Source organism: Rhipicephalus sanguineus, chromosome 1 (genome assembly GCF_013339695.2).
Source record: "Rhipicephalus sanguineus isolate Rsan-2018 chromosome 1, BIME_Rsan_1.4, whole genome shotgun sequence".
Lineage (NCBI taxonomy): Eukaryota > Metazoa > Arthropoda > Arachnida > Ixodida > Ixodidae > Rhipicephalus > Rhipicephalus sanguineus.
The window spans coordinates 128,568,305-128,581,699 of record NC_051176.1 but is presented as its reverse complement, the minus strand read 5'-3'; the positions used below and the strand labels follow the sequence as shown (position 1 = coordinate 128,581,699).

General features: G+C 44.1%; 1 protein-coding gene across 1 annotated transcript in view; it reads left to right on the top strand.

The window, feature by feature from the left end:
* Positions 1-12,525, top strand: part of LOC119397725 (eukaryotic translation initiation factor 4E-1A) — a 39,281-nt gene extending 26,756 nt beyond the window's left edge. The window contains exons 5-6 of the mRNA XM_037665143.2: positions 5,087-5,141; positions 11,916-12,525. Of these exons, the coding sequence (XP_037521071.1) occupies positions 5,087-5,141; positions 11,916-11,975 (115 nt within the window). The 3' untranslated portion in view covers positions 11,976-12,525. The remainder of the gene's footprint in view (positions 1-5,086; positions 5,142-11,915) is intronic.
* Positions 12,526-13,395: the final 870 nt, after the last annotated feature.

The window sequence follows — 13,395 nt, the reverse complement described above, 5'->3', positions numbered from 1 at the left end:
AAGTGTATTGGGAGGCATTAAAGCTACTTTGTACCTGGCTGTGGCGATTTGACCGCTTGAGCTAAATAAAGCATGAATTTGATTTTTCGGACGATTTCGCAGTCCCTAGGGAGTCCGAAAAATCAGACGTTGACTGTAGTGACTGACGTGATGACATGCTTCCCACACCACATCCATAAAGGGACACTAAAGGCAAATATTAAGTCGACGTTGATTGTTGAAATAGCGTTCCAGAAACCTCGTAGTGCTACTTTTGTGCCAAGGAAGTGCTTATTTTGAAATAAAATCACGTCTTAGTGGTCCACATCACGTTAGCGCACTTCAAATCACCCGCCTGAAAGCGGTCTTTCTCACGTAACTGTTGCCGTGCCCAACATTGCCCGCCTTTACCGCGTGGCGGCGTGCACCATTCGGGCATCTGGCAACATCACATGCATGCGGCATTTTGTCGAACTTTCTGTCAGAGCGACTTTCACGAGCGCGGGAAACACACGCGGCAGTATGCGATACCAAAACTACCACTGAGACGCGACCATGTGAGCGATACGGTGCCGGGCGAAGCATAGTTCGGCGAAAACGGAACCTTTGAACCACGCGCACCGTTCTCCACGGCAACGCCAAAGAGGTTCTTTTTTCCTTGAATCAAACAGAAACGAACAAGCAGCATTTTATTATGTCTCTTTATGCACAGAAGGTTCTTTTTTTATTGCAGCTAGTTTGATTGCGAGTGATTAATTGTAGTTGGACTCTCTCACGTCATCAGGATCATTTCCAAAATGTCCCACTCGTGGCACTCATCGTGTGTTACATTTAGCTTAATTTCTCGGTGAGTAGGGCACTGCTGTTGATAATATTGCCGTTTTAGACGTCATACTGACATAAATTATTTGCCTTTAGTGTCCCTTTAAATGTGGATTTATTGTAGGCCGTTGCAATGCTATTGCCGACCCACAGGGATGGCCAAACGTTGGCTGAAATACAGGCAGACTTGGTCGCATGTAAGCGTGCATGTGTACAGACGCGCATTGACAAGTTTTTCCCTGCCGCTGGGAAATAAAGGTGCTTTTTTCTGGTGAATCCTTTTTTCTTTTTCGGACTCCCGATTATTCGATCTTTTCGGCAATTCCCGCTGAGTCCAAATAAACGGTCGGCGACTGTTTGCCTCAATCACATGCGTATTCAAAGGCCTAGACAAGCTCAATCTACATGGAGTTGCTTGAGATTGTCAGAAAGCTAATCTTTGAGGTCCAGATAGTTTCCCGAAGATCTCCCGTTGTTTGCGATACTCATGGTCGCAGGCCTTCGCTCAAAAACGATGCAAGAGATGTACTGTCGCAGTGTTATGATGATAATGACACTATAGTATCGAACCCTGGGCCTGGAGGCTGTTTCAGTGTGGTTTCCTTTTCATTCTCTATTCTTATGCATAGGCAATTTTCGGACTCGCCATCACTCTTTCCACAACACATGTAGAAAACAGCTGCAATGTTTTAGTGGAAAGATGTGTATTAGATTATATTTTTTTAAAGGGGAGAATCATGCATTTCCTTCAGTTAAATGCTTGGCTGTCATTTTATTAAATAATTCAATCTACCTTCCTCCTCATCATTGGCCCTTGCGCCATTAAATACCATATATCATCATCATCAATCTACCTTCCTTGGAGCAGTGCAGGTTTGTGCCGCAGGCCCATTCAGGCGGTCTGTTCCCGTTTTTTGGGTAAGACTGAGCATTACTGCCTAAATTCTTGTTCTTTTTTATTATATGACGGCAGTTTTGGGTGGTTCCCTCAAGGTCTTATGGTAGGGCTCACTGTGTCTTTCTTGCTCCCCCCTCAATGTCCTTTGTTCTGCAAGAACGAGGGACAGGGAACAGGTATCATTTCTACGTAAATGAGCATAGTGAAACATGAGATGATCAGCCTTTAAAACTGTGCAACTGTTACTGAAATTCGAACATAGATTTTCGATTACTCTCATCTGTTAACTGCATGAATTAAATACAGTTAATAGACTAACAGTAGAAAGAAGCGCAGCTACCCAAATATCGTGCTTGCTTCACGTCAACTGTTGGCCAATGGCAGTTCCATTTGTGCATTTGTTCATTGATGTCAAGGACACTCCACTTGCGTAACCAGGCCTCTGTTTGAAAAACGGGTTTTTGGAAAGAGGTCAACGTGCACTCTACTTAAGAAGTGCACATGCCAGAAAGATTTGCTGGAGTTCACAGCTCTGTCTTCTGTGCGCAGAATGGGTTCTGTCGCCAAGCTCGAGGGGTCATTCAGAACACCTATAACAGTCCACTGCGTAAACATATCCATTATGTAGTGCCAAAGGTGACTGGATTTGAGGGAAACTTATATTTTTGCCTGTTATACTGAAGAGGAAGTTTTCGGTGCTGTCACACACAACCAGGCTGTGGTAGTGACATAAACTGCCTTATGAACCTGTATAAAAGATGAACTAAGCACGAGTAAACAACAGGGACACAGGAAGGGAACACACACAGCGCTGACTTACAACAAAATTTATTGAAGCAACATTTCACATATATACAGAGGATCAGCTGTGTGGTTCATCATGCTTAACCAACACGCCCAAGTTCGCTCCATTGCTGTATAAAAGCTTTATATGCACACGACTTGACTATGGAGCTATAGTTGACGAGTCTGCCGCTCCAATCACACTATAAAGACGGTGGACCCTGTCCACCATCTTGGTATCCGCTTGTCCACAGGTGCCTTTGGAACGAGCCCTGTAGAAAGTCTTTACGTTAAATCAGACGCGTGGTCACTTCATATCCAAAGGACACATTCAGCGTTTATGTATTTTCTTAAAGTGTAACGCAAGCACTGATCAACCAGCTTATTGTACCGTAAATGATCTGTCAAGCTCGCATCTTTTCCATAATCGTCCTGCAGTGAGAGAGCCCTTCTCACTGCATATAAGACTTCTGGCGGAAGAAATGGGAGTCCCACTCCTCGAACACAGTCTGACGGCTCCCGCAAAACGAGTTCCACCGTGCCAGTGGCAGATTATAGACTCTGATCTATCCTTTTTAGATGTCACGAGGCATGCCCCTATTGCACATATCCAGATGTACTTCCTTGAACTGCAGCATAAATACTTGTGCCCAGAATTTTTTACACACGTGTCAGTCTGATGCTGGAGTGTCTTATGCAGTTGTCGGTCCATTTTATTCAGACTGACGTTCTACACCCAAACACAAACATACTCGCAGCAGAGAGGCGTATGCGATAACGTTTGCTGTCAAACACACTACAACAAAAAATACCAAAAGCAGTGATATACACAGATTTTTTTTGTTGTTGTTGTTAATGCCTTAAAAACTCTTTAAAAAAAACACAGAAGTTTTGTTATCACTGTACTCCCTTTTGTGCACCATTTACGCGTCAAAATAGCACGTCGTTTTATGCTAGGTGCCAGGGTATCGGGATATTGAGGACAATGTGCTAGCCGGCCAGCTTGCCTTATCCGCCAACCCAAAACTGCCAAGTCATCCATAGCTGTCCCTGTAATAGACATGAAACCTTACCATAGGTTGGAGTGAACCTCCAACCTATGGTAGGTGCAGAGAGGCACTGACCATGCTTCACATCTTACTACAGTGTCGTGAGCTCGAGCCTCAAAAGAGACTTTTTTTTTAAGCCTATCAGGAGCATATCCCATTTCATCCCACAATGTTTTTAGGAAATGATGCACTTTTTCACCAGCACTCGTTATTAGATCTCCTTAAAGATGCCGGCACTTTAGAAGTTATTTGTTCAAGACATTCGTAGCACGTCCTCTGCACGAGGATGTGTCTGTGAGGAACATCATCTTAAATGCCACGCGTCTTCGGCCCCTTGCAAGCAAGGGAGCTTTGAGACAGCAGTGCCCAGCATCACTTCATCTTTTTAGTATTTTTTTCTCATTGTACAATTTTTAAATTCATTGCAGACACTTCACTTCACTCTCATGATTCAACGGATGTATATATATATGCTTTACGCACTTCAGGTGTGCAGTATTTTATACCCCCTGTCACACGGCAAACCTAATGTCATTTCCACGAATGACATTAGTTGAACTTAATGTCATTTTACCTGCCTGCTGTCACACGACAAAAACAAATATAATTTTAAAATGATGACCATGAGCTCAGCCCTCCTGAGCTGTGACTTTGGGAGAAATAAAAATCTTAAAACTTGCGTCTAACATGTGTGTATCCTCGAAAATAATTTTCTATCACCAAAAAGCTGCTCCAAGAATCTAAATGCAGCTGTTTTACACAACTTTGACACTTCGGCTGCAGAAATGAGACGGAATTTGTGTAGTCACCACCTTGATCACCAAAACACGTGCAATCGGATGATCAACACCCGCGATACAGGCAACAAGAGAGCACAAATGAAACATGGTCGGCGTCCAGCCGCTGTAGTTGAAAGCTTTCTTTTAGAAACTTTTGTGCGTGCTGTTACGTCATCAAACCAGTAAAGAATAAGATATTTACGAAGTGCAGTTTCATAGTGTGGAAGACCAATCGACGAGCTCAGTGCTATGTAACGTTGTCCATGGGCAACATCACGTCACTTAGCGGGCAAAAAGGACTGTAGGCTCTGAAGAGGGGCATGGGTATTGTTTTTCGAAATGGAACGCCTGTGCGGTGGGCAGGGCAGTGATATTTGCAAAATGTGATTGCCACGGCCTTATGTACGAATGAAGAAGCTCGTTTGAGAGGTGTAAAATAAAAAAAAGTCTGAGCCTGTTTACTGGCCCTCTAACGTTCACTCTCTTCACATTCTACGTCACATTCTACAGCATGCCACTGTACTTTGCATTGCAGAAACATGGGTGGATTCCAAATGCCCCTTAGAAATCGTAGATTGCAAATACTGATGTACTCACAGAGACCACAACAGAGTGTGTGGAAAATAGTTTTCTGTCTCTGTACATACGTGTCTCTCAATATCTTTGCCTCAGTATATCTCTAAATGAAAACACATGTACAGCTGCACTCAAATATCGCATTAGGAAGTATTGTAATCGTTAGTAAATATTCTGTGTACTCTTTTATTTTTCTGCAGGAAGACATTGAAGGAGAGGTTAAACATGCACCCCCGAAACATTGTTCCATACCAGGTATGTTTTGATCTCATTGCTGCCCTATGTGTTTGGCATTTCCTGGCAACATTTATCAGCAAACCTTCTGTTGGTCTGTGCACCTGTAGCTCGTCCTTCGGTCGGCATGCAACATTGATCATTTGATGGTGGCATGTTGAAGGACACTGATGTTTAGTCATATACCCTAAGGGCCCATGGGAGCATTACGCATTACATAAGGGGGGGGGGGGTAGTTACAATACCGTAGGGTTATGTTTACAAAAATACTTTCGCAGAACAATAAAAAAAAAGGAAAATCCAAAAAGCACAAGAAGTCTGCATACGAAGAAAACATGGTAATACAATGTAGCACTCATTAAGGCATGAAACAAGGCATGCAATAATACAGGCAATATTGGAACTACCCTATTGCAAAAACCAGCGCCGTTCCAGTACCCCCAGCGTGATACCAGTACGTTTTTTGGCGCTGGACCGCACTGGGAACACTGGTATACGCTCGAATTCACTGGGACGCCGGTGAAAGCACTGGGAAAGAGCTTGGTCGCACTGGTAGAGCCACTGGCTTTGCCGCTGTGACGCTGGCGCTCACTGGGAAGCGCTGGAGACGCTGGAATTATCACTGGCGTGCGCTGGCACATACTGGAGCCTGCACTGTTCTGCCAGTGCCGCGCGCTGCTTTCAGTATCGTGCGCGGCGGAATGCTTTTATTATCGTTGAATATCGAATGTATGATTCGATGGTATCGATGATGCTATCCTAACGGGTCCCAAACATGTGTCACAAATTCTAGCTTGGCAGAGAAAGACGAGGAGATGCGCACTATTTTCATGATATACGTGAATAAATGTGAAATCACGGTAACTTTTAATGTTTTCCTGTCGAATGTGGATACTAATATGTTAATAACCCAAAGCAGCCAACACTGATTATTTTGCTTTCCACCACGCTTTTTTTTTATTTATGCTGTGCCAAAAACATCGTTAATTTTTGCGGAGAAATGAATACACATTTTGTGCATGCCTCTCATATATATCAGCTTTGCATCCGTGATGTGTTGTAGTAATGACTTCATATTGTAATGTTTATAAGTCTGGAGGCGTTGGTCTGAATGTACAGAGCAAATCGTTACATCGCCGTGCAGTTGGCAAGAAGTAAATAAGGTCTGGCTTCGCGACCGCTCCCAACGGAGGCGAGAACCGTCGTTCGATATCGCCACACCGGAAACGCATCGCGGGCAATTCTTGTACTTCCACTTACTTCAGCTATAGGTTAGGTAACAGTTAAAAAGGTTTCGAGGCTAAAATGCAGAAACTTCAACCATCGCAACTCATCTGTGCGGAGATCGGTCCTACCCAGTGCGGCTCCCAGCGAGTGTTAGGCCTAGCCTACCGGCCGAGTCCGTCTACATACCACCGGCGCTTCTTGGTTTAAGTACACGCAATTGCAACGTGTAAGATTTAATGTAAAGTATAGTCTGGACATCTGTTAATCTAAATTAACCATTTTTTCTTGTGTACGGTGTCCGCACAAGGAGCGATGACCATCGATATGATGGCATACCATCGATGCGAAGCGCTTTCAGCAACGAACGCAGGCTCACCGAAAGCAGCCGGCCGCACTCGCCGGTACTTCTCTGACTCATACGTCAGAACACATACCTGTCAATTGGTACGCGTTAGTGAACTAACACACCGGCATCTTTTTTCAACTAATTGTATTTGTTTTTGCGGAGCGGTTTTATAGTTGTAGGTATCGATAGAACTGCAAGTCAAAATACAGACACGCCCGCCCCGCAGTAATATCGTCGCTCGCGCGAGAAAAACTACTCAGTATGAATTCCTGTAGGCGCGTATTTATCGAACGAGTCATCATAAAGCTTCTGTACATGTTCATAATTAGCAAGGGCGAGAAACGGCTATTAAAAATCGGCAGTAAGAGCCGTCAAACTGTACCCGGCACCTCGATCCATTTGATATTTTTCGGAGTTAAAACGGGAATTCTTAAAGAAACCTAGCGCTCTTTTTATTTTGGGCATTTAATTCGTTGCCGGCCACCCTTTGTTTGTGTCGAATAAAGAAGCAAGCGTGATTTCGAAAGGAAGATCGCGTCTTCATTGAATACGCGACACCGAAATGTCAAACGAAACGCTGTCTTACTGTGTTGACTAGCCCTTTTACAGCTGTGCTGACGTGTTACAGCGTGGCGCAGTGGTAGAGTGCTCGCTTGGAGATTGAGAGGTGGCGAGTTCGAATCCTCGTGGTCGAGCTTTTTTTTTTTCATACGGCTTTTTTTTTTCTTTTTTTCATTGCACTAATGCTTTCTATATGTTTTTCTTTACTAATATATTTATGTAGGGCACGTAGGCACCGCCGTTTTAACGCTGTAGAGCCGTTTTGCGCTTGAGTACCCAGCGCCTCCCAGTAAAACGCCGCTCCAGCGGCCCAGTATCCAGCGCGACGCTGGGCCCATAATCAGGCATGGCACTGGACGCTGGTACCCAGTGGCGCTGGGTTTTGCAATAGGGTAAACTAAACAAAAGAAAGCTACAAAATTTTACACGTCGATATTCTACATCTCCTTTAATTTGCTAACAAATGTGTCGTGATCACAGTTACAACATCGCTTGGTAGTTTATTCTAATGATAAATTGCAAGAAACAGTGATGAGTCACGAAGGAAGTTAGTACGCGCAAACATTGGTTGTATTTTGTATGCATGATCCAGGCGTGGAAAAATGCAATGAGCTGGTTTAATCTGACTGTAAGAACTATGAATCGCTGAAATAAAGCCTGTGGAAATGAGACAGCAGTGCGATAAGCCTACGCTTTTCTAGTGCAAGTAATTTCAATGATGTTTTAATAGCTGTTATGCTATAGACTCGTGAATATTTTCCTGTGATAAAGCAGGCTGCCTTGTTTTGGATGGCCTCAAGTTTATGAATTAGGTATTGCTGGTTAGGATTCCAAGTAAGGGCGGCGTATTCCATTTTTGAGCGAACTAAAGTTATGTATGCGAGAAGTTCGGTGGACTGGTTAGCAGAGTGCAAGTTAGGTTTAATGAATTATAGGGCTCTTGAAGCCTTACTAATTATTGCCTCAACATGAGTATTCCATGAGAGGTTGTGTGTAAGATGGACACTTAAGTACTTTATTGTTGACACATTTTCAACTAGCATGTTGTTAATCATGTAAGAATGCAGCTTGGGGCTGGTGGTTCTCGTAAATTGAATGTACTTCATTTTTGAGACATAACTTCCATTTGCCATTGATAGCACCAGTGGGTGGTTTAGTTAATGTCAGACTGCAGTGCACTCACATCAGTATGGTTAGTAATTTGTCTGTAAATGACACAATAGTCTGCAAAAAGTCTGATTGGGGATGACAGGTGGTTACTTATATCATTGACGTAAATTAAGAATAAGATTGGCCCTAGCACAGTACCTTGCAGAACACCTAATTTTACCTTTATTAATGGAGACAAAGTATTATTAACAAAAATAGACTGGTAGCGATAAAACAAGAAATTAGCTATCCAATTAGAGATCGTAGTTTTGCTCGGCACAAGGGCATAGTCATGCTACTTTTTTAAGTTTCAAGCAGTTCCTTTGGATCCTGAAAAAAGGAAAAGATGTATAACTTGTTTTATGTTACACTTATTGCAGATTTTATGTAAAGTAATGCATTAAAAGTTTGCAGGGGGGGGTCCAACTGTGCCATTTGTGTCATACTGTATTTTTGGATGTGCCTGAAAAACAAGGACACAGTGAGGCACACACAAACCGCTAATGAAAGCAATTTCATTTGTAGTTTGTGTGCCACACTGTGTCCTTGTTTTTTAAGTGTGTCCAAAAATACAGTATGCCATTATACCAAATAGCCCAAGAAACAGCACTCCATGTGTGCCAATTTGTTGCAATCCTGTCTCTTTGCACCTATTCAAGTGCAGTTTGCGCCAAGTGTGCCAAAGTTCACTATTCCGCCTGCTTGCATGGCATGGGAGAGCTTTTGGCCTAAAATATTCTTGGTCAGGCCCAAATACAGCACCAACTTATTCCGCAATAACTGCGAAAGCCCTCCGCTCTCCTCCTTTTCACCTATGCACTTTCCCATTATATAATCGGCCTAACTATATAATATATGTCTGTTATCTCTGTAGGGTTGGTCACCCCTTTCTTGCAAAACCTGTAGCGAATGACATTTTGACACCTGTCACTCCCAGAAACCATATATGCCATGCTCATCTTGTCACTAATGCTTCACAGTGCACATCTTGTATGTAGAAGTAAAGCCAGCACAGGACACTGTTTTGTAGGAACAGCCTCATTAATGGCTGCTCTGTGACTGTTGGTCTTGTCTCCTTGTTTACATTGGAGCAGCATTTCCTGTTTGTACACTAATGAGAATATGCACTAAATACTTCGACATGCTGTTGTACTGCTCCAAGTTGTTGTACTTTCCCGGTACGGCTCCAAAATTCAAGGTGACCGCAGCCAAGTTTCCCTCCAGGAAAAGAAAAACTGAGTGCATGGGGACTTCCTCAGAAATCTTCTCGTTCATGGCTTATAGAATTACGACTCACAAACACAATGGCAGCGTGATCAGACCGTGGGAAGCGGGGCCTAGAAGCATCTTTGATGATGAGCCAACGCAATAGCTCTAAGTAACAAGCACAGGCCCCGGCAGCTTTACTTTCGCCGAATTCGTCATCATAGGTGCGGTCTTAGAAGGTAGATTTCAAAGGCCAAGTTTTTGCTCTCAGAACCTTGAAATCGTGGATGTCTTGTGCAAAGTTCGGGGTGTGATCGTTATGCGGAGAAAAAAAAAAAAGTTAAATTTTCGTTACAAGACAGGCGCATGCAGCCTAGACATCGGGCACCAGGATTGGATGGGATTCAAGTGGGCCAGTGTTGCATGGACGCGGTGCATGATCGGGGTGTGGAGCGGGAGGGTGGGGGGGGGGGGGTGCACTTTCAAAGAATGCCATGGAAGTTTGAAATTAGCAGTAAAATTGGAGGGGGCGTTTGCTCGGCATTTCACGGTAGTAACTTCTGTTCAGGTGCCACAACGTTCCTTTATTTTTTTCCATTCATGCCACTATTCAATATTACACATTCCAATGCTACAGAAGGTTGCCAAAAAAACATTGCAGGGCCTCTTTAAATGTGGGTGCCTTACCACATAAGTTGCAAGGCTGCACAGGAGCAGAGTTGAAAGCACATGATGTGTTGCTTGTGTTAATCTTTAATAAAGGTAAATATGCAAATACGAACACGAGAACAGGTCAGGACAAAATGCCGTTTGTGTTGTCTTGTGTGCGTGTTTGCATGCCTTTGTTCTTTTAAGATGAATCCTTACCAACTGGCTTAGTTTTTTTTTTTGTCATTCTAATGTTGTTTGTACTCTGGTCAGACTAAGCGTTAGTTGATGCGTAGTTCTCATTTCATTAGGCATTATGCCGAACATGTGAAATCTCTCGAGCAGACTTGTGCCAGTGGCAGTGCACCAATCGAGTGGAGTGGGGCTCAGGAGGCATTCTTCTAAACGTATTGTTTACAGGGGTCTTGTAAACAATGTAAGCATTTGTGACAGCATCAGCATTTGTGACGATTTTCAAACATGCATTTTTGATGTAGGTTGTGGTGTCGTCGCTCAGCACCACCGCGGGTTCGAGCATTGGGAGCTTCATGCAGGCCGCCGCGTCCTCGTTCGTCCCGCGCCCGTGTACCGTTCGAACTGCTGCGCGCGAGAACTCGGCCCGTAACCGCGAAGGGACGGCGAGCCGTCGCACGCAGCGAGGGAGAGCCTAGGCGACACTCTCCAAATCAGTGATTTATTACGAGGGATTTTAATACAAGAGAACAATAATTCGTTACAACCAATCGCACGTAAGATAGTTACACAGGACACCAATCAGCTAATACAATTGTTACCAAATGTGGCCGCGAATGGCACACCTATGAAACAAACAAAGAAAGAACCAGGTTTGGAGAGCCGACCTACCCTTCGGCCAGCGCTCCCGCGATCTCGCACCCCAGAGCAGAAGAAACACTTAAAAGGAACATACGGTGCACGATCGCGAGGCGCTGCCTCGGGACTTCGAGACCGCGGAGGGTAGCGCGCGCCCGCTGAGGCCGGAGCCCCGACAAAACGACGTAACCGCCGGCCGGCGGTGAAGAACAAAGAACAAAGGATCGCCGCCGGCCGGAGCGGCCAAAACGCGTACGCACCCTTCGAGGTCCCCAAGTGGTCTCTCTCGAACCTGGTCGCGCGCCCGCCGCTTCTAGGCGAGCGCGAGCCAGGTCCAAATAGCGCCAAAATAGCGCCAAATCGCGCCAAAATTGGGCCAATCGGCCACCGTGTTTAACCTTCGAGGGCGGGGTGGCAGCAAAGTGACAGCGATTTACGACTAACTGCCACCCGCCTGGTCGAGAGGAGAGGGACACGAGAATTCTCCAAGGGAAGATGGCGTCGAGCCACTGGCGCGGACGCCTGAATTCCCACAAGGTCTGACTGTGCTGCTAGGTGCCTTGTAGAATGACATTGTGATTTGCTCTCCAGTAAATATTGTAGATTAGGCTAAAGATCTTTAGGATCATTGTGCCAGGCCCGTAGCCAGGGGTGAGGGGTCAGCCCCCCCCCCCCCCCCGAAGTTCTGATGGAGGGTGTTTTACAGAAAAAATGATAGAAATAGGTTTTTTTCTTCACCAAGTGGCTTCCCCCCCTCCGAAAAAAATTCCTGGCTACAGGCCTGCATTGTGCCATGTATGGTGTGCTGATTGTTTTCCTTGTTGCAGGCCCATGCTGATACTCAGTCAAAACAAGGTTCTACGGCAAGGGCTAGATATCAAGTTTAAAAGTAATTTAGGAAAACAAAGAAATGAGGCAAGGACCGACACGTACTCCTGGGAACCTGCAGATGTGCCGCGCTAAAACAAAATGACGCTGAATTCGCATCATCTACTGGAACATCAAGTAGCAAGACTGTAATACCGGGTGATCTGCAAGTTCAAGGAGTTGTTATGTGTTTTTTTTTCTTTTTCTTGTGAGAGTTAAAAACAGAACTTGTGTGCGTCTTATGTGTTGTCTGAATATCTTTTAGAAATTCATTTGGTTAACTTGTCATTTGTGTTAAATTAAATATAAAGATTGTATGCTCCGTTTCACTTGCACGATGTGCAGAAGTGGAATCTGTGTGCTTATAAAATGCAAGCCCAGTGGCAGCAAAGGGTGCATGCCTTCAGATGTGTGCTGCAGTGGTTTGCAGCAAATTCATTTTTACTTGCGTGTTGCAATTCTGCAGCAGTACGTGCAGTTTGTGCTATTTTGCATTTGTATGTTTCTTTTGTAGTTATATAAGGACATCTTTTTTTCTTCTGGGTATTTAATAAAATATCTCTTATTGTACATCTGCTGTGTTTCCTATAAAATTTTGCTTTTTTTTGTGCAATGGTGCATCAATAGGCAAATATTGAGCAGTGAATAATGCCTAATTTGGATGAAGGCAAAATGTATCTTGTTTCAGTGAAAGATATGAAGTGAGCGTACACTAAAACTCTTGAAAGAGGTTTCAGAGAACTAGCATTGCTTGCTTGCTTGCTTGTTCCTTGCATTTGGCTCGCACCCACAACGGGAGATTGGCCAGAAAGCCGGCGGTTAATGTAAATTGGAATATGAAGTAAAAGTTATGGAAAAGGAAAAGTGGATTTTTTTTTTCAAATAGAATAAGGTGATTGTCGTGATACAGAAAAAGGAAATAAATAAATAAATAAAAAAACTCCATCGCCTCATCGTTTATAGAGCATTGCTGTATAAAAGGACGAGGCGATGGAGGTTTTTTTTTTTTTTTACCTCTTGCAGAAGCCAGCAAACACTGTTGCATTTTCACTCTTTCAAGCACCGGTGTGGCTCTTTGGTAGAATTTCATTTTGTGCCAATCAAGCCAGCCACTGAGTAGTGCTAGTTTTTTTTTGAAACCCCTTCCGAGTTAACGGGCGTTCGCTCACCTAGCATCTTCACCTCTTGCGCCACAATTTTAAAGCGCAGAAAAATTAATTAGGAATGATGGAGCAGGCTGGAAATGATTTAGCTTGATGTTTTGGAATTTTCTCAAAATTTTCGCAGTTATGCAAGTAATTCATCATCATCATCAGTTCTATGTCCACTGCGGGACAAAGGCCCTTCCCGGTCACCTCCAATTTACCCCAACTTGCGCAAGCTAATTTCATTCCTGCCAAGTTCTCAATTTCGTAACCCGTAAAGTCTTAACTCCGGCGA